The 23,965-nt window shown below is 51.8% G+C and overlaps 6 protein-coding genes across 6 annotated transcripts; all 6 read left to right on the top strand.

The window, feature by feature from the left end:
• Positions 1-5,589: 5,589 nt before the first annotated feature.
• On the top strand, positions 5,590-5,991 carry N7458_005355 (putative multicopper oxidase; the record flags this gene model as incomplete). The annotated part of the gene is made up of 1 exon (XM_056908737.1): positions 5,590-5,991. One exon carries the CDS (start codon positions 5,590-5,592, stop codon positions 5,989-5,991), a length of 402 nt encoding a protein of 133 aa, XP_056767355.1.
• Positions 5,992-7,571: 1,580 nt separating this feature from the next.
• N7458_005354 (uncharacterized protein) lies at positions 7,572-8,564 on the top strand (the record flags this gene model as incomplete). The annotated part of the gene is made up of 1 exon (XM_056908736.1): positions 7,572-8,564. One exon carries the CDS (start codon positions 7,572-7,574, stop codon positions 8,562-8,564), a length of 993 nt encoding a protein of 330 aa, XP_056767354.1.
• Positions 8,565-8,897: 333 nt separating this feature from the next.
• Positions 8,898-9,410, top strand: N7458_005353 (nucleoside deaminase; the record flags this gene model as incomplete). The annotated part of the gene is made up of 1 exon (XM_056908735.1): positions 8,898-9,410. The coding sequence occupies one exon, from the start codon at positions 8,898-8,900 to the stop codon at positions 9,408-9,410; it is 513 nt and encodes a 170-aa protein (XP_056767353.1).
• A 2,197-nt stretch (positions 9,411-11,607) lies between these two features.
• On the top strand, positions 11,608-14,600 carry N7458_005352 (uncharacterized protein; the record flags this gene model as incomplete). The annotated part of the gene is made up of 7 exons (XM_056908734.1): positions 11,608-11,658; positions 11,740-11,779; positions 11,852-11,877; positions 11,954-12,281; positions 12,339-12,523; positions 12,580-12,793; positions 12,853-14,600. The coding sequence occupies 7 exons, from the start codon at positions 11,608-11,610 to the stop codon at positions 14,598-14,600; spliced, it is 2,592 nt and encodes an 863-aa protein (XP_056767352.1).
• A 1,244-nt stretch (positions 14,601-15,844) lies between these two features.
• N7458_005351 (uncharacterized protein) lies at positions 15,845-18,949 on the top strand (the record flags this gene model as incomplete). Its single annotated transcript, XM_056908733.1, has 1 exon — positions 15,845-18,949. The coding sequence occupies one exon, from the start codon at positions 15,845-15,847 to the stop codon at positions 18,947-18,949; it is 3,105 nt and encodes a 1,034-aa protein (XP_056767351.1).
• Positions 18,950-19,986: 1,037 nt separating this feature from the next.
• Positions 19,987-23,455, top strand: kgd1 (alpha-ketoglutarate dehydrogenase KGD1; the record flags this gene model as incomplete). The annotated part of the gene is made up of 4 exons (XM_056908732.1): positions 19,987-20,208; positions 20,346-22,390; positions 22,470-22,843; positions 22,914-23,455. 4 exons carry the CDS (start codon positions 19,987-19,989, stop codon positions 23,453-23,455), a joined length of 3,183 nt encoding a protein of 1,060 aa, XP_056767350.1.
• Positions 23,456-23,965: the final 510 nt, after the last annotated feature.

The following is a 23,965-nucleotide window of genomic DNA, read 5'->3' as shown; positions in this document are numbered from 1 at the left end:
TTGACGATAGCCATGGCCCACGATACAGACTGGAAAGATATCTCCAAATTATGATCTGCAGGCGCAGCTCGAGGTGGGACCCCACTGGATAGAATTCGAGAATATGGAGTAATGGCTCTTCGATCGCGCACTGTGGCTGGCTAGCGCGAGCTTATATGGGCCTGGCAGTGGGAGGACCGAACATTTCCGCCGCCCTAATCAATAATCCTGCCGATCTGGAGCTTGAGCCAGAAGTTGTTGTTGGGGGGTCGGTAGGACGTCCGCAGTGTTCCGCTTCACTGGCAAAGGGTGACTTCATTCGAATCGAATCGTACGGAGTTCAGCAGACACAAACTTGAGTCGGGGATGGCATGATTTGCTGTTCAGTGGAGACCGTCATAATTGTCGAGCACATGGCAATTCTGAGTTGGGCAACCACCCACTTCAGGGTCAGTCGAGACAGGAGACTCCTATGCGTTCCTCTTTGAGAATAGCCCTCCAAGAATCAATTGTAAGGTTACTAAGATACGATCGGAGACCACAAAATGAAGAAAATGATCGGCAGGTGATATCGCCCCTCCAGGCGACATGCCGACAGAATTCACGGTTAAAGTTGATGCTAAAGAGGTCAATGGCAAGGACAAAGGTCTCAAGAGGCCAATGAGGGCCAGGAGAGAGTCCCGTGACTCCACTCTAAGCTAACCACGCTGAGATACAGTCAACAACCAAGCCCGTACAGAACCACTTTCAGGGACCTTCAAATACTGTAATGGACCTCATGGGAGTCTCATCATTATTCGCGCCGAGTTTGGTCAAGCGCTTCATTGAACCCCCAAGGGTTCCCCCAATTATTTGATTCTCCAGATCTTAGCTCCTCCACTTGACGGCCAAACATGGTGGACCATGCCCAGGGACCCGGACATCTGCTTGCTCATTGGCCTTGAAGCAGACGAAACGCGACTGATGAACAGGCCCATTTCAAAGGGAAAACTCAGCCCGAGCTGCAGATTGGCCCGCTCACTAGTGCTTCTGGTTCCTGGTTCTTCTCCAGCTTGGGGGCTTAAGCCCCCTAAGCCCCCCTATCGGCACTTCTCAGATCGGTTCCTTCGCGGGTTGAGAGTTTGAAGAGCCACCTGCATCATCGATCCAAAGGGGGCCGCTAAACAGAGCTTTGTTTGTTGACATTATCATTGCATTATTGTTTAATAGTCTCGATTTACCTCTGGTGGATTTTACACATATATGGAGCTATGCATGCACTATGATTATAGTTACACAATAACGTGGTCGCTGATGGCACTGAAACCGTTGAAACAAGCCCCGACAAAACTTCCTCTCAACGTGTATGGAAGGTTCCGTATCTTTTCTTCTCCCTCAACTCGTGGCCGTCACTCCACGAGGGGTCCCTGAATGCCCAACAGCCCTCCAGAAATTCCCCGTCCACGCTAAATTCCGTCGTGGGCAACCCGCGCGACAATCCCAATCTTAGCCGCCCCCACCCAGAAGGGTCCATCGGACTACAGACTATGTACAACCCACACTCGTCCACTTGACCACCCTCAACCGCGTGTGGGACTATACTGTACAGTAATACGTTCAGATTGTACTGTAGATTGAGTTCAACTAAAGCTATTCCGACTGGCTTTGCTGAGCTCCCATTGAGAACGCTCCATCAGTTCCCGCTGGATCACGATGACTCCACGAAGTATTTGGCCATTAATATTATTTCCGCGGGTTTGTGGTCCGAGATGAATGATCTTCCGGGTCAGGAACGAACCATTGTTTCTTTCGAGTACGATTTGTATACTGTACACCTGGATGCAATTGTCTTGTCCATTACAGTTGGCAACAGTAGAGATTTTCTAAACAAAAGTTCCCGAGCCGCCTCTCTGTCTACAGTACCAGGCTAGACAAGAAAAACAGGCCGCCGCCGTAGTCTTGCCGTGGACATGAATATGGAATAACTCATGGTTTCTCTCTAGATTTCATCGATTCATTATCCAACGAACAGCCCACATCTCCCTCAGAACAGCAGTAACTTCCGCGATGCCTCATCTCTTCGTCCGTCTTAGTGGCGTTTTTGGACGATCAATAGAGCATGGGATCGTCCAAATGAACCACAGGTCTAGGAAGGTAGCGGTGTCTATCAATTCTGGCGTAGGGTAATCAGCTCGTACACCGACCCAATTACGGAGTACATCGAAATCTTCCGAACGGGATGATTATCGACTCTATCTGACCGAGAATAGGGACTCTCCCGACTCAACCGAGATCTCAACTCTGGTGGATGCACCGCGTGCCGACTCACACATCACGTCAAGACTTCTCGGGAGGAGAAGCTTAGAGTTGACTCGATCTTCACATGTCAGATCAGAACACACGAAACGAACCTTGTGTACTGCCCGATGGGGGCGCTCTTGAGCTAAGCGACCGCCAGCAATCGACGGGTTGGGTGGGAGCTTCCACATCGACCCAAACAGCCGGGTCACTACTTTTCTCTGGTCGCGGAATGGCAAGTGAATTTAGCCCCTAGGCCCTTGGCTCTGACTGTGCCAGAAAGCGACTGTAACTATGTAGCTGACTATGCATCCATTTGCAGCCCGAGTACCTGTTAACCCATCCTTGCGGCGCGGCTAGATCTCCGAATTGTGCCTATATCCACATTTTGCGGGATATATTGATTTTGTAATGGCGGTGATGAAGCACATAGTGTCTTTGAGAAATCTCTAATCCTGTCCTGTAGGAAGACATGCCTGTGTTCACCGTGCTTACGCTGCAGTGTTTACCCCCCTGTTCTCTCATGTTTCCGTACACGCCAGCCAGGCTACAGAAGTAGTCCTCACATATTTCATCAAGTGCTTTTTCCATTGACTCCATTCCACTTGAAAACTCTTTACCGAGTTCCCGAATCTCGGTGTCTCCAGCCCCCTCGGTGGTCTCCTGCTCCTGCTCGGCAGAGAGATTTCTTCAGGGAATCACTAACTATCTCTTGCTTTGTTAGTTCTGCTCCTGTCAAGATACAGTGAATTGACACTAAATCATGTTAACAAGACATTCTTAGATCAACCTGCCTGCCAAAGTCGGAAGCTCCGAAACACATCATGAAGTCTGTAAGGTGCTCACCATCTTTCATGGGACTTTCACCGTCTGGTGCTTCGATAAGTAGATATTCATGCTCCAGGTGATTCCGCGGAAACGATCCAAAAAGCCGCGTATTTCCGATTCAGTCGTCAAAAGTCCCTCTCGGCCAGCAATCAGCATCTCTACTCGTCGGCCCCCAGGCAAACCGTTCAGTCAATTTGAGATTTGGTCGAGATATTTTGGCTTTACAAGTTGGACTGTATACTGGACCATAGTGATATGCTTAACGTGCGTAGGTAAGTCACCAAATTTAGCACCCCAACGAGACTGAAGATTTCCGCAGACCGTAGGTAGCCAGGCGTCTCGCTCTGGAATAGCGGTGATAGCTCTGGAAGAGCGGGCCACCACCAACAGGACAATTACCCTCCAAGACGGGACGTACGTGGAAATAGCCAGAAACTCTGACTCGGGAAGAAGTGCATCAGCATTACCATTATCTTCGTCGTCCGAGATCAAGTCATTGACCGGAACCGAGTCGTCTTCCGGGAACCCATTCAGAGTCCGAGGCCTCTCCAGAGGAATAGGGTTCCTCTGGAGAAGCTGCACTTAGATCCTCCGAAGAAGCAATGGCACTGGCACTGGTTATGATCGTCGGGTATAAAATCGCTAAGCCCAGAATCTGTCTTAAAGGCCTCACAGCGGTGAGGTTGATGAAGTCAGTGATAAGGAGAAAGAACAAGTATCCAGGGTGGTCAAGAGAGAGCCAGAATAAATGCGTGTTCTGGTAAAGGCATGTCAGATACTGGCGAGCTGGTGATCTCTGGCCATGGGTAAAACTCACATGCCGTGTTCAAAGAGTAAGGAAGATACCCAAAATAAAGTGAAGGGAAGGACACGCGAGAATTGCCCATAAATGAGGGAGGGGGCGAGTAAGCACCTTTCAGAAGTTCGCCCGAAAAAGAGCCCCCTATCCTCTTAAATTGAGAGACGGTCCCGAAATTGAGATATGGGAGTACATGCTTGAGAAGCACGTTCGATTTTTTTAATGGCAACTGAAAATGGTTTCGAGAGAACGAGTTGAGCAGAAGGTTAGAGAGGGAGCCTTGGTGAAAGAAGAGAGGATGAGAGAGGGACGATGTACAGCTGGCGATGATTACGGCCCTATTAACCGCTATACCTTCGTAGCTTAGGGGAAAGATCGCAAGTCAGGACCCCGAACGCATTTTTGCTGACGGTAACAGATAGTTCTGCACCTATTGGAATGTCTGGCCAAGTGGCCCAGTTTCAATAGGTCTGTTTATGCAGCTGTTAATGTGGGAAAGACGGGGCTTTTTTGCATATGGAAAAAGTACTCCACGCAACTCATCAGTGGTAAGGGCGGAGGGCTGGCCAATGATATTATACAAGCACATCCATGTCTTCAGATGCCATGTTACACTCTCGAGGAAGTAATTATCGGTGTAAGGTCCGTTATGATGCTAGATGCTCTTTGTGTCTTCCTTCCATCAAGCCCTTGTCTCTATGTCGAAGAGATGCCCGAGAGGAAATTTTGCAGCCATGACAGACAAACTCCAATGCAGTAGACAAGATCCCACGAACGAGAACTCATTCAATCACCCGCCCCGAAGTTCCTGCTTTCGACATCATTAAGGTTGGCAAATTGAGTATGAGTTAGGACGGAATAGCTGGTTACGAGTCGGTGCGATCAGGAGGTGTAAGCATCGAGACTCTATTGGGCTAATGCGACTAAATGCCACAAAGTCCATGCATGCTGAATGGTGTGTATGCTCTAGTTGTAAAAATCGTGGTGAGTTCGTGATAACTCCGCGGACGTGGGGGTCATCTCCAGACAGACTCAGCAACCAGTGCCATCTCCATGACGTAGTCGACTAGAACTAGGTATGTGTTAAAAGATAATTATAAAATCAAATTGCAAAGCACATTCATGTTGTCTAGCTTGTTTGAAGCCTTAACACACAGCGCTTATTTGATGTTTCAGCAACAATGACAATGTCGAGGATATATTCTAGACTGGCAGCGACGGCAAGGACTTGCAGTAGGAACAACATTTGCCTCGCACCACCATTGAAGAGCTGCCCTCGGTCAAGGTTTTTGTCAAAGAATTTAGGTGCAAGAGCTCAATCAACACAGAACAAAGGGAGTCCTCCCCATAGAACCAAGGAAGCTGGTTCGGTCGAAGCATTGCATTTGTGACACCTATCATCATGCCGGTTCTCCTATATGCGCAACTACAACAACCACTCTATATGGGCTCAAAACAAGAAAGGAGGCAAAGTGATGCAGATCAGGATCCAAAACACCACGTCTCAAAATCCAATTAAGCTTCAAATGCATCTCGGCAGAAGGGGGGTAATAATTTCGTCGAAGCCCACTCGCTTCCAAAAGAGAAAGCAATACTCACAGCGGCACCCGAGGTCCCCCCACGAATAACGAGAGACTATCCGGTCCTGCTCCAAGTGAATCTAGTCATTTCCACCAAGATTGAAAAATTGACGAGTCAATACAAATATGAAAAATGGAGCTTTAATGGCTCAGTTCCTGGATCGTTTATCTCCGCGAAGGGGAGACGTAGTGGAGCTATCACTGACGAACCGCGACGAGTCCGGCAACCCCCATAACATTGATTGTCATGCTTTATTGGGCCACGGAGGTGGAGTTGGAAAGTCTGTCCGTATTTTCTTCGGCAATGCGGGACCCGATCTGACCAGTTCTTTCCATGTCATTGGAAGTACCTTCAAGAAGGTGTATCGGGATAGTGATGTGCTGAGCCCGCCGAGTCAGTTTGTGCAGACTGTTGGTGTCCCACCGGGGGATACTACTATAGTTGACAGGGAGATGCTCGTGCCGCGGACATACACGCTCGTGGACCATGCAATATTCCGTCTGGAAAGGGCGCTGTTGGATATTTGAACGTTTCTGGGACCCCGCGGCCGGATATCTACGAGGGCAGCGAGCCACCAGCCCCTTTGTGTTGGCTGCAAGCTGCATCCATGAATGTGGATCAATACTTATTCTCAGTGTAAGTTAGCGGGTATTAATATGTGAATCTCTTGATATGGCACTTTGGAAAGAGGAAAGTTAGTACTGTTGGCTTTGTGCTGATTCCTCTTAATGTGTGCTCATCATCTTTTTTCTCGCTGCAGGGTAGTGCATAGTCTATTTGTTCTCTTTCTCTTTGAGCATTTTGGCAAGGTTTTCATAGCCACAACGGCTCTCGTCGAATAGCATGCCCGGTCGCATGTCATGACATCAGTAGCACTAAATCATTTTTCGCCCTCCTGATTGTGGCTTGGTATCCGCGAGGCAGGATCGAATGATAAAGTAGACCATTACGAGACTGCCACGGTTTCAGCTAGACACCAGCGAAGGTAGAAGATTTCTTAGATTGGGGAATCCTCTTCCATAAAGACAGAGCTCTACAACCACCCAATTATGATGATCTTAAGCTTTCTCAACAAATTGCGAATGAGCACAAGAGCAACCCCGATCCGGCTATGTATATCTTGGGCGTAATTGGAACAAACTTTTGGGCGTCTCGCCAATCATTCGAAAAAAACGCAAAAGTTTGTTTGTTCTAGAAGGGGGCGTTTTACGAACCCCAGGAAACGGCGGGCCTCCATGGGTTAACCTGCTACAAACCCTAACCACCACTTGGCACTGTCAGAGGTAGAACGGGGTGAGAAAGTCTAACCCCCAAAGTCTATACGGTTTAGTCAAGTTCAAGCGGAGAGCGAAGAGACGTGGTTGGTTGGGTTACTCAGCAAAGTTCATTAGTGAGTAAATTATGCGAATAATCCCCGGGGTATCGTTGCGCCCCGTTCAGCCGCCATCACATTCGGCACGGAATAGGCGTTCACTGGGCACCAGCAAGCAAGTATCTCTGCAACTGACGAAAAGAATCAATGATCTCACAAGCTCAAGACAACTATCTGATGAGCCACGTTCTCAACACCAAACCATAGAACTCCCAAGGCCAAACCACTGGTAATTCCAGCCGAATGGCGGCTTATCTCTGCACAATCCATGGAAAGGGCCGCTATCGGGCCTAACTTCTGGGATTAGTCTTTCAGAGCGCGCAAATGGGCTTGCGTCTCTCGGGGCTTCGTCATGTCCTGTTCTCCACACTCGGCGCTGGATAGGCCAATGGTACTCGACGTATTCTCGACGATGGAGCCTCACTTATCTCGTGTTCTCCGCCACCTCCTGTACCTTTTTTTGCCTCATACCTTTCTCCGCACGCTCGTCGGCAGGAGATTCGATTTCTTCTCGTATAACACCCAAGTGTTCTATCACTGCTTGACAGTGCCTGGGCATGCATATATAACCCTTGTTGTCTTAACCTATACCCTCACTCTGATCTTATTTATCTCATTCCCATCTGCCATTCGCTTGGTCGCCTGCGCTTTCTCGATGTGTGCCTCGTAAGGAAAACTCTCACACGACCACTTCCGACCCTCGATCCTCGACCCTGCAGCAGAGAGTATGCCCTTATGACGAGCATCGGTGTCTCTGGCAGCACCTTCGGCCTGGCCGAGCGGTCGGTCAATTCGTTTGCTGAGCGTACCACTCTAGCCTGCCTCTTCGCCATAGCCTGGTACAATGCTCTCGAGCTGATCGTTCTCTGCTTCACCACCTTCAAGCGCTATGGCGGGTGCTACTTCTGGTGCCTGCTCATCTCCTCCTTCAGCATCATTCCCTTTGGCCTGGGATACCTTCTCATCATCTTCAACGTCTATACGACTGAATTCCCCGTCGCCATGGAACTCATCGCCTGGGTTGGCATGGTGACTGGCCAGTCCTTAGTCCTCTGGTCCCGACTTCATCTCGTCGTACACAGTCAACGGGTCCTCCGTGGTTGTCTCGCCATGATTATCATTAATGCCATCATCTTCCATATCCCAGCCTCCGTCCTCGAGCTCGGCAGCCACTCCAACAGGTCGGACCTCTTCACCCCAGCCTTTAATATCTTCGAGCGCATCCAACTCATCGCCTTCTCGCTACAAGAGGCAATCCTCTCCGCAATATACTCCTATGAAGCCGTGCGATTATTGAATCTCCGCCCGCGTGGCCAATACCGAGGGACCCTGGTACAACTGCTGATCGTCAATCTGGCCATGATCCTCATGGACGCCGCCATCATCGGCGTGCAATACTCGGGCTTCTTCAACATCCACGTCACCCTCAAAGCTCTGGCATATAGCATCAAGCTCAAACTAGAATACGCCATCCTAGGCAAGCTCGTCCATTTCACAGAGATGAGCCACAGCACCAACTCGGCGCCCACCGATTTATCGGATTTCGTGGATCTTTCTTTCCACCAGAACCACCAGCGGCCAGCGGATAGCGACAGCCAGGCTCATTTCCTCGGCACGCCGGAGCCGAATTTCGATCCGCGGGCGCGAGCCGCATCGAAACAGTCCTCTAATGATCCGAGGATATCCGATTTATCGGCCACTGGCAGTTCGAGTAACGAAATACCGTGATGATGATGGAATGACTCTACATACATAATACATTCTTGTTCCAGACATAGAATACAAGAATACAACCTGCATATACTTTACATAGTGCACGATTCGTCTGATAATAATGCCTAGAATCTCGTCATGTCGGGGGAGTAACTCTCGGCTCCCCCGCTTGTCTTATCGTCGGACTCCGCCGTGGAGCTGTGAACGGGGCGGGCATATCTTGACTGCATATCCACCCAGTGTGGACTCTGTGGAGCGAGTCCAAACTGTACAACAAAATAAAGACCTCAAATCACATATACAAACTACACACTGCATACTGCATACTGGGTCCTAGTCTATTTCACCATGGCGCTATCCCCTCTAACGCCCGCACAACTCAACAACGCAGCTGCAAAATGCCTCGCCCTCCAAGCATCTGGCCAGGACACTCACGGCAAAAGACCATTCGCAGCACTCCTCCTAGCACCCGACAATGAAACCCAATTAATGTCCTCGCTATCTCTATCTCACGTCCGCCACGCCGAGTGCGAACTAGCACGCAATGCGGCTGACAATTACTCCTGGGACTATCTCGCAGGATGTACCATGGTCTCGACCTGGGAGCCCTGTGCCATGTGTGCGGGCACTCTGTATTGGGCGCATATCGGGCGATTGGTATACCTGGCGTCTGAGAAGACGTTACAGAAGTTGACTGGCGAGGGAAATACGGAGAATTTGACACTTGATTTACCCTGTCATCGGGTGTTCGAGGCGGGGCAAACTAGGGTCGAGGTTGTTGGTCCGCTGGTGGAGGAGGGGTGGGAGGCGAAGGTGGTTGACGATGCTCAGCGATATTGGTCAGCGCATAGGAAGGTATGAGAATCTGAGTGTGGAATTCTGAGTGAGGACAATGGTCTAGTGCATACCGTAGATTAAGGACTGGGGAGCTTAAGTAGCAAATCAAATTGTGGATATCTCACACATCTAGGCGAAAGACGCATGGCTGTGGTAGCTGACCGCGGTTTCTGACCAACTACTTCCCACCGTACAAAACATTTGCAGGCAAAGTTCAGGGTATCTTATTTCAGCATTGATTCTTCCAGGTCGATAACCTCTTGGGAATTGCTGCCTAAAACATTGCGAACAGACTCGACCGAGTTGTATCGAGCTAGATGATCCTTAGGTGAAGATCCAGGAGGATCAGCAGAAAAAGGGCCGCTGCTCCCTCAACCGAGCAACGCTTTCTACAAAATCAGAATTGGAAGTTTGGTCAAATATATGTCTCCATACGGAGCACTCCACTGTGGATAAGCTACTAGTAACCTTTCTGCTGAGACCGACCATATGGAACCTTGGATTGAACTCGCACTGAATTCGTCAATCAACTGGTCAATCCCTACAATAGTTAGTCTCTAGCCCGCTCACGATGCGATGGGGTCAATATGAGCTCCAACGAGCGGAGAAGTCCACTGGTGAAGTGCACAGCCCCAGCAGCCACAGCGTATGTGGATGAGAGGGATTCTTCTCCCTAAATTGAGCTCTTCAACATTTCTCCACTCGACCTCGACAGTGGCTGTGTTGACAAGCTACTGAATGTTTGCATCGCCCAGGAGTCGAAAGCAATCAGCATGGTGCTGCTGATCGCTCGGAAAAGTTCCAGTCCGAATACCAGGAGGAAAGTAACTACGCAGTAGTTTAGCGTTGGGAGAAGAAGCAGAAAACAAGTTGTGTCGCCCTTTCTCCCCGGTCGGAATTCTACGTAGTTCAATTGACGCCGTTTTGCCGTATCATTGCATCTGCGGCGCAATTAGTCTTTTGCCTTCATGGCTGCCATAACACAGTCTCTCGAGAGTGGTGCCATGTCATCGATGGATCTCGTATGATTGACGTCAGGTTGATGCGGAGGAGATCATCCTGATTCTTCCTCTCAGGCTCTCAGGGAGCTTTTTGCTTTGCCAGTCCTTGCAACGGGCCCCACTTATAGGCGTGTGCCAAGACCACGAACGGACCCAGGCTCCAGCAAGTTTTGGCAGATCAGGGCGCTCGATGCAGTTTAACGCATCGAACTAGCGTGGGTGTGCGACTCGATCTGGAGGTTCCGTGAGTCTGGGAAAACCTAGCAGCCTTATGGATATGGGGGAGGGGGAAGATTCGATGTTTTGATGCGGTTTACTGCTCTCAACCCCCCCCCCCTGATTTCGAGTCCTCTTGGCCTTTGTACTCATTGTACCTGGAGAATCTGAAAGAGGCCTAGACAAAGCAGAGGCAAGGATGGCAAACGTAGGAGTTTCAATTCCAGCCGGGGATTTTGAAAGTTGGCAAAGGAGGACAATTGGGGGAAAAGCAGTTCCGTACCGCATCAACATGACGTCAGGGGGATGGGTTGCGTCAACTGTGCTTGTTGAGCTTGTTGCCCTGGTTATCAAATTATGAAACGCCCTGACTCCGAATCATAGGATTCAAACAGGCGTAGTCGACAAGGTACCTACGTACCTCATTCAAGCTAGTGGGTTTAGGTAAAAAAATCATAGTCATCATTATCATGCTCATGTGTACCTTTCAACGAAAAGGAACGGTACAACCATCATGCAATAATGGGAAATATTAGCAGGAGGCGCTAGCCCAGACTGGGTGGTACTGCTGCTGGACAAGGGAGCTGCAATCCCCCTTCCTCTTTCCAGTAGACTGCTGGATGATCTGACGCTTTCAATGGTTTAATAATCGTCATCCCTTCTTCCTACTTTTCCTGGTCCTTTCCTTGCTTTCCTACTTCTTCTCCCTCCCTTGGAACTTCCACATATTTTGCCATTACTTCCTCTCCTACCTTCCTTCATTCCAGTGATACCCCCCTTGATTCCTCAAGCAAAACCACCAAATAATTGCTATTGTTAATAGTAATACCCACCTATCGAAATCCGAACCCCCCTGTACTGTGCGTATAACCACACTCCTTGTTTGCCGCGGTTGCAAACCCCCAGGCTGGCCACAGACACGCTAACCTGGATCCACCAGTTAATATTACTCTGTCTACTTATCCCGGGGCCCAGTCCTTGACACAAGTGTCACGGTCTTCATCATGTCTAAAGCGGATGTGAATGTGCCTACCGATGTGAAGCAGAAGGAGAAGGTATGCGAATCAATACTCCGAACCTGTTGATGAAAGTTCTTCCTAGAGCGCACAATTCTAACCAAATCTGCGCTCGTTTAGGATATCAACCAGAAGCTCCAGCTATTTGGAATCTATCATGGTAAGTCAATGCCTGCTACCTCCATATTCCCTGGTCAATTGATGAGTTACCATGCTAACCAGTCTTCAATAGCCTTCAAGAACAACAAACTTCCTTCGGTGAGTAGTCTACACGGCTATGCTTCGTCGCGCATTGTTGCCATCCACATACTAATCGTGGTTCTCTATCCCACAGAACAAGCAATGCGATGTTGCCTTGAACAGTGCCTTGACCTCCAAGGCCCTCTCCTCGCCGTCCAATGAGCTCTCCAGCGAGGGTAAGGTCCTGATCAAGGACCTGCGCAACGTCATCGAACAGGCTAAACTGCTGCTGCTCTCCAAGAATGAGGGTGAGCTGCTGCAAGAATTCATCTGGCAGGCCCAGCATATCACCGCAGGTGATGTGAAGGCCCCTAACGTACCTGTCTCCAGGGAGACCGGCCAGCAGGATGCCAACAAGGCTTTGGAGGGTCTCAAGACCCTTGGCACACTTCTGATCACCAACGGAGAGTTCCGCAAGATCCGTGAGTATCAGTTACAGCCGCCATTGACTGAACGTATACCCTAACATCTATGTGCAGTGAGTGATGCCGTCGTTTTGATCCGCGACATGGCTGCCGACGCTTCCCAAAAGGCCGCCAACGTGGTCCGCCCCCCTGAGGAGCAGCTGGCGCAGATTGATGAACCCGCAGAGGAGAACACCTGGCACGAGAAGCCTAACGTCTCCAAGGCAGACATCAAGCAGCGCCTCAAGAAGAACAAGGGCGTAAGTTCATTAAACATTCTCCGTATGGATAGACTTTGATCTCACATATACCTTAGGATAAGGACAGTGTTGCCTCGCCCCCTCTCGCCGAGACTGCTGATTATGGCACGGAGGATGGTACTTCTATCACTCCTTCGGAGGAGATCCGCCGCAAGAGGTATGCCCAGCAGGCTCGGGAGTACCTGTCGGAGAAGGTTCCGAAGGAGCGCCGTGAGCAGGCTATCTGGCGCCTGAAGAAGATGATCATTGAGATCCAGGGCCACGCTGATTGTAAGAACTCGTAAAAAGATCTCAAGATAAGAGATCCGGTTGCTAACGACATGATACAGACCAGCAAGCCGTTGAAACATTGCTGAGCATGGCCGAGAAGTATGGTGGTCACACTACGAGTGCCACCACTCAGAGCGGCGCTGCTGTTCGCGACATTCGGTCCACCGACCGCGTTCGGGTTGTTGAGCACAACCTGCGCACCCTCATTGAGCGTTTCGCCAACAACACTTCCCTGGCTGACTTTTTCGAATCTCTGAACAACATCTACCGCGACGCTGACAAGGACCCCGAGCTACGTAGATGGTTCTCGAATGTCAACACCTACATCCGCAAATGTCTGCGCGAGCAAGGCTTCATCATGCAGGACGAGTCTACTCGCCAGTGGAATGAGCTTTACGACAACGGCCGCTACCTCCTTCGTGAGCGCTACCGCACCCACACGGACCGCATTGTGGACGAGACAAAGTTCCTCGCGGATCAGTTCGACAAGGATCCTCAGAACAAGGCTTTCGCAGACTCTATTCAGAAGCTGTTCCGCGATCTAGGTCGCGATGCTGGCGGCAAGGTTGTCTTCAAGAAGCATCTACTCAAGGATATTCGCGATGTCATCCTGCCTGACATCATCGAGAACGTCCGCTATGTCCCCATCCCTCGTATTGAGGTGTCGGATCCCACGGTCGACGTGGTTGTCGAGAACCTTACCGTTGAGAGTGACAACCTCATGCCCAACGTCGTCGAGGTTGGCAGCGACAACTACTTCCGCTGGGGCCGCAAGAAGATCAGCAACAAGCGTGACAACAAGATCATGATCGCCGCGTCCGGCATCCAGGCTGATCTTCGCGATGTCAGCTATTACATCAAGAAGAAGGAGGGCTTCCCCTCTATCACCGATATTGGTGTCATGGACATCATCCTGGCCGGTGAGGGCTTCGGTTTCAAGATTGCCGCCTCTACCGCAAACAAAGGGGACAAGCAGCACTTTGTCAAGCTGGACAAGGTCACCGTGAACATCAAGAACATGGACATCAAGCTCAAGAAGTCCAAACACAAGATACTCTTCGCTACCTTCAAACCTTTGCTCTTCCGCGTTGTTCGCCCCGCCCTTGAGAAGGTCATCGAGGCCCAGATCCGCCAGGCATTCAGCGACGGCGATGCCTACGCCCATGAAATCCACCAGGAATCCCTGCGTGCCCAAGAGGCTGCTCGCGAGGACCCGGAGAACGCTCCTAGCATCTTCGCCCGCTACGCCGACGCCATGCGCGCCCGCGCCCAGGCCAAGGCTAAGAAAGCAGAGGCTGTCGTCAGCCGCACCAAGGTCCAGACGGTCATGACCATGCATGACTCTATCTTCCCTGACATCAAGCTGCCCGGCGGTATCTCCAGCAAGGCCACCGAGTACGCCGAGCTGGCCGCCAAGGGCGAGAAGTGGGAGTCGCCCATCTTCAGCATTGGTGCCGCCGCAGAGTCAAAGAACATCCCCAGCGCTGGCCATGTCACCCGCAAGCCTCACCATACCGCTGAGGACCATGCCGGTCCGGCGGGCGCTGCTGGAGCCGCTGCTGCTGCGGGCGGTATTGGTACTACTGGTGCTGCTGCAACTGGCAGCGCCACGGGTCTTGGAACCAACGGCACAACCAAGGTGGACAGCTACCCTTCGCGTGGCTTCTCCGATGAACTCGATGAGGCCTTTGTCAATGACAAGACCAATGGTTTGGGCACCGGAATCAAGTCCACTACTAACCGTACCACCAACCGTACCACCAACCGTACCACCAACGTCACCAATGGCTCGGCCGCGGTGGTTTAAACTGGAGAAGACTCTACCTGAGATAGCCCCCAGTGCTAGGTACGATGTAGTGTTGGTGATGTCCTCACAAACGTCAAATCTTCCACTACCGAGCGAATTCATCCTTGATGTTTGGTAAACAAGGTTAATGTTTCATTTGTACTCTTTCGCTTTATGATTTTTGGTGTTATTTCGTCATGATTTCCCCCTGTGCAAACTGTTTGAATTTTGGATGTTGTTTCGTGTATGAGTATGGCTCTTTTTGTCTCCAGTTGGTAGCCTAATAAATACACCATGCGACCACTGGTTCTGCAAGTTTGGAATTGTCTGGTTTCAGAGGAGAGGAGGTGAAGTAGTCATGACAACCTTAGTCGATAGTCAAGCCGTTGTAAACCACTAGCAACGTATCTAGAGGAGCTGGTGTATGGCCTCGGGACGGATCAAGGACTGCCCTAATAGCTTCATTGTATTCTCACGCTTGAGGCCATGCAAATGCTGCATAGGTCCCCAGCACCTTAATAGGTCCTCATTCCGGGTGTGTCTAGGTAGGGGCTCTGATCCGATATATTCGATCTTTAGTGCTCCAATAATAGGTTAGAGCGAGAAGGCTGCAAAGCTGTGTATTGACGCACTACCTGTATATCTACGCTTGACGGCCCCCCCGCTGGTGGTTAGACATCTAGAAACTTTCATGGCTCGTCATATTCTACGTCAAGAGCGAGTAGTCACTTTGTCAATTTCTATTGCCGGCATTTTGAAGCGCTCATGACAATCAAGAAACTCCTAGTATTCATGAACGGTCCTCATAGTTGGGTAACAAGTACTTCTTCAGTCGTGGGCTGCGGGATGGCACCGTTCCCACGGGCGCTGTCCGTGGTACTCTGACCCGAGTGGACCACGCAAGTTAGTTAACTGGCTGCGCCTGATTACGTCTCATATCTCGAGTCCCCTCCCACTTTATTTTTAGCTTGACCATCACTATCAGCTCGATTTCCCTCCGCTTCTGTTCGTATGGGCGCCAACGAATACCCCGACCATTGATTTGACTTCCGGATACTACCTGCGGCTCTTGAAACCTCCAATCAAACTTCACAGTCTCCTGCAAGCCCCACTGGCGTCTGGTATGTGAGACTGGACCCTCAATCCAACTGGTCTCCGAAACCAATCCCGCCACTTTTCAGATCAATCGCCATGGAGTCTCACGTCCCCTAAACGTCCACTACCGTATATTCGATCGCTGTCCGGGTCCCGACCCAACGGTCAACATGCCTCCCTCCACCGTCTTCTCATACTGGCGCAGAGACCATCGACGCTCGACCGCGTCAGCGCCACCGGTGTCTCTGCCCGCCCCGACGTCAGGACCCAAGAGCACGACGGACAGCCCGATCAGTCCCCCTCAACTCCCAGAGATTCCTGATACTCCGACCCTTACATCCCCGTTTGGGGACTCGCAGACACTTGATGCCCCTCCGTGGAGAGATTCACAGATTGAGAATGACGCGTCCAAGCTGAACTTCAACACCTCGGTAGCTCCGTTATCCTCCTCCGCTAGCCTGGCTGTTCCACCCCCGTTGACCGAGAGAGACAACCGCCCGTATTCGAGCCCTGGAGAGCACGAGCCTGAGGTGGGCCTTACATCGCAGCCGAATGCCTCGCAACTCTCGGTCCCCGGCGCACGGCCCGAACAAGATGATAACGAGTCACCTTCAAAGCCGAATTCGCCATTCCGGTTGTCGTTTGGCAAAGGATTACGGAATCTGCAGGCGCCACCGGTTGAGCCTCATAGACGTTCACCTAGCGCAGAACCAAGGCCAAGTCAATTTCGATTGAGAACCTCACCCGATGATTCCCCGGCCGACAAGACATTTATACCCGGACGAGAGTTGAGGATGGAATCACTGAGCACTCGACGAGTGACTGAGCGCGATGTATCCACTGAGAATGCTCATCATAAATCCGGCAAGGCGATGCTCCATCTCCTGAACCCAATGTCACTCCTCGCTCGCAGACGATCCTCACAGATAGGTGGCTCGCGTGTGGATGATGCGAAAATCGGCACCCCCGATGGGATACCCGCTATTCCTGATGACTATGACCCGAGAATTCGCGGAAACATTGTACATGACTTTTCGGCTCCGCGGCCGCGTCGTAATGTGTCCTTCAACACGGGAGTTCCACCAGATGGAAGCACCAGCTTGAATGCACAGGAGACCCGATGGAATGATCAGACCAAAAGGCATAGTGATCATTCCCCAGTGTTCAAGGAGCATTTCGAAGATGACCAGAACGTGCTACAGGTGGAGAATAAGGGCTACTTGCAGTCAAGCCTGTTGACCAATCCTCCCGAGCACGGTTATGAGAAGTCAATACCGGTATTTGCACGGAAATTACCTTCATATTTACCCGATGAACAGAGCATATCTCCGCCGGCAGAACTACCTGCAGAGTTGCCTGCGGAATTACCCGCAGATGTTCCTTCAAATATATCGCATGAGAGTCCCCCAGCTCATCAGCAGGACCAGGACACGATTCCACATGTGCCCCAATTGAATTCGGGCTTGCCTCGACATCTCAAAAGTAATGCATCTCGATTCAGCTTTGACATGGGCGGGGTCGAATCTTCTACACAGGAGAAACTGCTTGAAGAGAAACACAAGGCGAAGGAAGCTCAGCGCAAGCTGGAAGATGGCTACTTTGATGACTTTGATGATGAGTTCGACCAAGATATCATGGATGATTATGATGATCTCGAGGAAAAGATTCCCGGCGTCAATGCTGATGCTGACGACGACGACGAAGAATTCTTAGCGCCTTCAATGGCCAAGTCTTGGGCTATACCTGGGTTGTCACCCGTAGTTGCAAGTCCAATCACCCCTGCTCCGCCTGGGATCCCTGAAAGTCTGATGGGTACTGATCCTGTTGCCTCAGAGGAACCTCAAGAGGAGATCGAATTCCTTGATGACCCTGAAGAGGTGGAACATCCTCTTCCTTTGAAAATTCACAGCCCAGGGTCCAATTCCCATGCACTACCGCCTATGAACGAACGCACTCCAGTACTGGATGATGATGACGACGATGATATGTACTTTGATGATGGGGAATTCGGTGACCTGGCTCTGGATGACCAGGATATAGGGTTCGACGAGTCTGTTTTTGATGATGAGACTAGTCATCTCTATGAACGGAAGCCAGTCAGCGCACCACCAGCACGCCAGGCCTCTCAGAGCACAATCCGCAGTAGTGATGCACTCGAAAGAGAATTTCTTCTAGATGAGGCCGCCAGCCAGGGACTCAAGCATATGCCTAGTGTTGCTAGTGAATATGGAGTTGGCCCCGTCAAGCGTGGTCCACTCGGTGAGCCAATACCCAATATGGGACCTGCTCGAACCCATGGAGGAGTGCTTACTGAGCGGAACCTGGAGGTGTTGCATAATGCTCTGGCATTTGCCGCAAACGAAGTTGCTATGCAAGGCCGATTTGAACGTACTTTTAGCACGAGCGATCGGTCGGCCGCACAGGAGAGCATCTCCCAGGCATCGCACACGGCCGAATCGCAGCTCGGTCTTGTGTCGGATGACAGTCATCTCAGCCAAGGGGCAGACATGGTCGGCTTTGATGATTTCCTCGACGATCAAATCTACGCCGACGATGCATACTACGATGATCCCATTGTCGCAGCGGCCAATGCCGAAGCTCTCGAGAACGACGATGAGGGTTTCTACGGGCAGGAATTTGGCTTCTACGCTCAAGCGCATGGCGCGTGTAGCAGCGAAATGACCAATGGCGGATACTTCGGTCCACGCGGCGTCGAAGGCATTACTCGCCATCACAGCAGTCGCGGCAAGTTCCAGGAACCTAGCCTGACTCCCATCACCGAGCGCAGTGAATGGAGTACCCGCAACTCTGTCATCTCGCTCAAGGCGCATGGTGGCACCCATTCCAACCCCTCCCTGGCCAGCCCTGGCTTGGCGCAGCTGGTCGATCTGGGTAATTTGGACGACGAGATGTCATTGAGCGCACTGCTGAAGCTGCGCCGTGGTGCATGGGGTGGCAGCAATGGTAGTCTGCGCAGTAGTGCAGGTAGCCCGCCGCCCCATACCCTCTCATCGTCCAACCGTGGCAGCTTCATTGCTGCTTCGGAGGCGAGCCCGTCCGAGGCACGACCCTTCGCGGAAGAGAGCCTGGCAAGCATTGGCTATCACCATGACGATGGCCAGGTTTATGCCACCTCACCGCTCCGAGACACTCGTCGCGGATATCCCGGGGATCTTCCGCCAAGCGGAATGGACGGTCCGATAAGCAGCGCCGACTATCATCACGAAGTGCCGAGCATCGGCGCTCACCAGAAACAACATACCAATGTTTTGTAAATAACTACCTGCGACGCCTTCTCTTCGACCATTCCGTTTCTGGATATAATCATTCTGATTCTGGCCTATTCCATCTTTTGCATATGGTTTGTTGATATGGCCATTTATATTACGATCTAATGAATCTCCGAGTGTGTGTTTGCCGTGTTTTAGTATATTGGTTCCCCGGTCGGGCATCTGTTTGCTTGCTACTGTTTTATTTTCATTCTTCCGTCCCCGTTTCTGCGCTTTGACTGTGTTGGGAATTGTGCTCATGACCTGATGCATGCATTGAATCGTCGCGATGGGCAGCCATTGGGCATGTTATGGCCCAGGATAGGATGTATATAGATGCCGTAAGAGTAATCCATGGGCGTCCAATTGGGCCGAAATCACCCGCAAAGCACCGAAACCCTTAGCCGGTGGCGATTCCGTCGGGGTGACGCCTCCTCCAGGGGCCTACGTAAAACTGGGGGGGTTCGGCTATCCTTCGGGATGACTCAGCTTCGCCGGGCGTGTTCCAGCCCTGCCTATTGGCTCGTTAACCTCAAACTGTTACTTAACTGGCTCCCTGCTGCTGGGCCTGCTGGGGCCTGGTGGCCTGGATGCCTTAGCGCCTGTCTCCGTCACTGCCGTGCAGGCTCAGCTTTCAGGAATCTGGTTCTTCTCAGCTTCTTCTCTTTGCTCTCCACTCTTCTTCATCCTTTCTCATACCCCGTTTTGTGATCAGCAGAGTTTCTGCTCTCTGATGAGTTCCGTTTCTATACAGGTGCTACGGCAATTCTAGTCGACACCTGTTTGCTGCGAGTTTTTTTCTAAAAAACAACACACCTGTTCGTGCTGGTCCTTCCTTTCCTCCGTGTCTCGGTACCCTCGGCAGGAGAAAAAGCAACCTGGCAACTTGAACTAACTGGCGCATGAATTGTGTACTGACTTCTAGATCGCTGAATCGTGAAATTTCCTCCAAAGCTGAAAAGCATCGCATACCTAATATTCCCCTATTATTCCACCGTGAAGGACTTTGGACTGTTCCCTTGAATCGACGGAAAAATCCCGCAATGTTCAGAAACACCGCCTTGAAGGCCACTCACAGCAACATGCTGCGTGGTGTTGCCAGCTCGACCTCCCGGAGAGCTTTCCACCTCACTTCCACTGCTCGCAGTGCCTCCAAGACCTCCACCTTTGGTCTGACATCTCGCCGTCCCCTCGCTGTCGTCGACCGTGCCTTCAATGGCGCTCGCCTCTATGCTTCGTCTGCCGAGGGCAACGCTCCTGGAGTGGTAAGCAATATACTAGCCTCTTGATCGCTCTTGCGATCGAAATGATGATCATGATGCGCGAATTCGCGAAGATCATATATAAATCGGCCATTCGACTAACGCGACGGCGCGAACTTTTTTGCCCTCCCTGTCAATAGGACCCCAATGATTCTTTCCTGCAGGGCAGCACCGCCAACTACATTGACGAGATGTACCTCGCCTGGAAGCGGGATCCTTCCAGCGTCCACATCTCGTGGCAGACCTACTTCAAGAACATGGAGGAAGGCACCATGCCCATCTCCCAGGCCTTCACCCCTCCCCCGACCCTCGTCCCTACCCCTACCGGTGGTGTTCCCCAGGACATGCCTGGCCATGGCCTCTCCGCCGGTGCCGATGTGACGAATCACTTGAAGGTGCAGCTGCTGTGCCGTGCCTACCAGGCTCGTGGTCACCACAAGGCTAAGATTGACCCTCTGGGCATTCGCGGCGATGCTGAGGCCTTTGGCTACAGCAAGCCCAAGGAGCTCGAGCTCGACCACTACGGTTTCACCGAGCGTGACATGGACCAGGAGTTCGCTCTCGGCCCCGGTATCCTCCCCCGTTTCTTGACCGAGACCCGCAAGAAGATGACCCTGCGCGAGATTATTGCCGCCTGTGAGAAGATCTACTGTGGCTCCTATGGTGTCGAGTACATTCATATTCCGGACCGCAAGCCTTGCGAGTGGATCCGTGACCGCTTCGAGATCCCCGAGCCCTACAACTACTCGGTTGACGACAAGCGTCGCATCCTCGACCGTCTCATCTGGTCGTCCAGCTTCGAGACATTCCTGGCTACCAAGTTCCCCAACGATAAGCGTTTCGGTCTGGAGGGTTGCGAGACCCTTGTGCCTGGTATGAAGGCCCTGATTGACCGGAGTGTCGACTACGGTATCAAGGATATCGTTATTGGTATGCCTCACCGTGGCCGTCTGAACGTCCTGTCCAACGTCGTCCGCAAGCCCAACGAGTCCATCTTCAGCGAGTTCGCTGGGTCTACTGAGCCTTCCGATGAGGGTTCTGGTGATGTCAAGTACCACTTGGGTATGAACTTCGAGCGCCCTACCCCCTCGGGCAAGCGCGTCCAGCTGTCCCTCGTCGCCAACCCCTCTCACCTGGAGGCCGAGGACCCCGTCGTGCTGGGCAAGACCCGTGCCATCCAGCACTACAACAACGATGAGACCAAGTTTGACAGCGCCATGGGTGTTCTGCTCCACGGTGACGCTGCTTTCGCTGCTCAGGGTGTCGTCTACGAGACTATGGGCTTCCAATCTCTGCCCGCCTACTCCACCGGTGGTACCATCCACATCGTTGTGAACAACCAGATTGGTTTCACCACCGACCCCCGCTTTGCCCGTTCCACCCCCTACTGCTCGGACATTGCCAAGTCGATTGATGCCCCCGTCTTCCACGTCAACGCTGACGATGTCGAGGCCGTCAACTACGTCTGCCAGGTCGCTGCTGACTGGCGTGCCGAGTTCAAGTCTGACGTTGTTATTGACATCGTCTGCTACCGTAAGCAGGGTCACAACGAGACTGACCAGCCCTCGTTCACCCAGCCCCTGATGTACAAGCGTATTGCTTCCCAGAAGGCCCAGCTCGACAAGTACATCGAGAAGCTGATCAACGAGGGTACCTTCACCAAGGAGGACATTGATGAGCACAAGAAGTGGGTCTGGGGTATGCTGAACGACAGCTTCGACCGCAGCAAGGACTACCAGCCCACCGGCAAGGAGTGGCTGACCTCTGCCTGGAACAACTTCAAGACCCCCAAGGAGCTGGCCACCGAGGTTCTTCCCCACCTTGAAACTGCTGTTGATGCCAAGTCTCTTGGCCACATCGCCGACAAGATCAGCGGTAGCAGCGCTCCCGAGGGCTTCACTCTCCACCGCAACCTCAAGCGTATTCTTGCCAACCGCAAGAAGAGCGTTGAGGAGGGCAAGAACATCGACTGGGCTACTGCTGAGGCTCTTGCTTTCGGCTCCCTCGTCGACGAGGGCTACCACGTCCGTATCTCCGGACAGGATGTTGAGCGTGGTACCTTCTCTCAGCGTCACGCCGTTCTGCACGACCAGGAGAACGAGGCTACCTACACTCCTCTCCAGGACATCAGTGACAAGCAAGGCAGCTTCGTCATCTCCAACTCCTCTCTGAGTGAGTTCGGCGCGTAAGTTTTACATATTCCCACCACTTGGAAAGTCTTCTACAGGAATCGCATCGCTAATCTGCTTCCACTTTCATTATAGTCTCGGCTTCGAGTACGGTTACTCCTTGACCTCCCCCGAGGCCCTCGTCATGTGGGAGGCTCAGTTCGGTGACTTTGCCAACAACGCTCAGTGTATTATTGATCAGTTCATCGCTGCTGGTGAATCCAAGTGGCTGCAGCGTTCCGGCCTGGTTGTCTCTCTGCCCCACGGTTACGATGGCCAGGGTCCTGAGCACTCTTCCGGTCGTATGGAGCGCTGGTTGCAGCTTTGCAACGAGGAGCCTCGCGTGTTCCCCTGTGCTGACAAGCTGGACCGCCAGCACCAGGACTGCAACATGCAGATTGTCTGCATGACTGAGCCTTCCAACATCTTCCACGTTATCCGTCGCCAGATGCACCGCCAGTTCCGCAAGCGTATGTTTATATCCTAACCAATCCACTCTCTGGGAGATTGATATACTAACAATTGGCATCTTTCAACCAGCCCTTGTCATCTTCTTCTCCAAGTCGCTCCTGCGTCACCCCATTGCCCGCTCTGATCTGGAGGCCTTCACTGGCGAGTCTCACTTCCAGTGGATCATCCCTGACCCCGCCCACCAGGCCGAGGCCATCGACGCTCCCGAGAAGATTGAGCGTGTCATCATGTGCTCTGGCCAGGTCTACGCCGCCCTCGTCAAGCACCGTGAGGCCAACGGTATCCGCAACACTGCCATCACTCGTGTTGAGCAGCTGCACCCCTTCCCCTGGGACCAGCTGAAGGAGAACCTGGACAGCTACCCCAACGCCAAGGACATCGTCTGGTGCCAGGAGGAGCCCCTGAACGCCGGTGCATGGTCGTTCGTCCAGCCCCGTATTGAGACCATGCTCAACTCCACCGAGCACCACAACCGCCGCCACGTCCTGTACGCTGGTCGTGCCCCTAGCGCTTCCGTGGCCACCGGTCTCAAGGCTGTCCACCTGAAGGAGGAGCAGGAGTTCCTGGAGGATGCTTTCTCCGTTCACCAGGACCGTCTGAAGGGCGAGTAAATGTTGTCATTCTAAATCGGGATGATTCGCATTTGACTGTTTGATTCGGTTGCTTTCCTATGTTCATGGGTCCTGCTGGGAGCTAGCGTCCGATTTTTCTGATTTCCCTTTGTACTACCTCTTTTTTTATTTGCATGAGTTCTCTCTTGTTCTCGACCTGGTGTATACGACCTGTCTGTGCTGTTGCTAGACTTGGACCCGTTTATACCTAGAATCTATGGTTTTGTAAAATACAAATTTCATTTATTTGTTGCATTGAGAATCTGTATAACTATTGGAACTATATACTGTAGAAAGTAGACGTAAAAAATAATGTTTGGATCGTTGTTATAAAAGCTCTATTCTATGTAGCTAACAGAGCTTTGGAGCTCGTCTCGTGCCTGGCGTGACGTCATCGGATGCATCCGCTGACAAAGCATATTGATGCCTGATAGCACAGGACGACACTCACCTGATCCGATTGCTCTTCTCCGCACGCAAACTTCCCGAGGGCTGCTGCTTCTTCACCCG

The sequence above is a fragment of the Penicillium daleae genome, assembly GCF_028827525.1.
Source record: "Penicillium daleae strain IBT 16125 chromosome Unknown utg000005l_segment0_segment0, whole genome shotgun sequence".
Lineage (NCBI taxonomy): Eukaryota > Fungi > Ascomycota > Eurotiomycetes > Eurotiales > Aspergillaceae > Penicillium > Penicillium daleae.
Note: the sequence above shows the minus strand (reverse complement) of the source record. Positions and strands in the feature narration are given on the sequence as shown.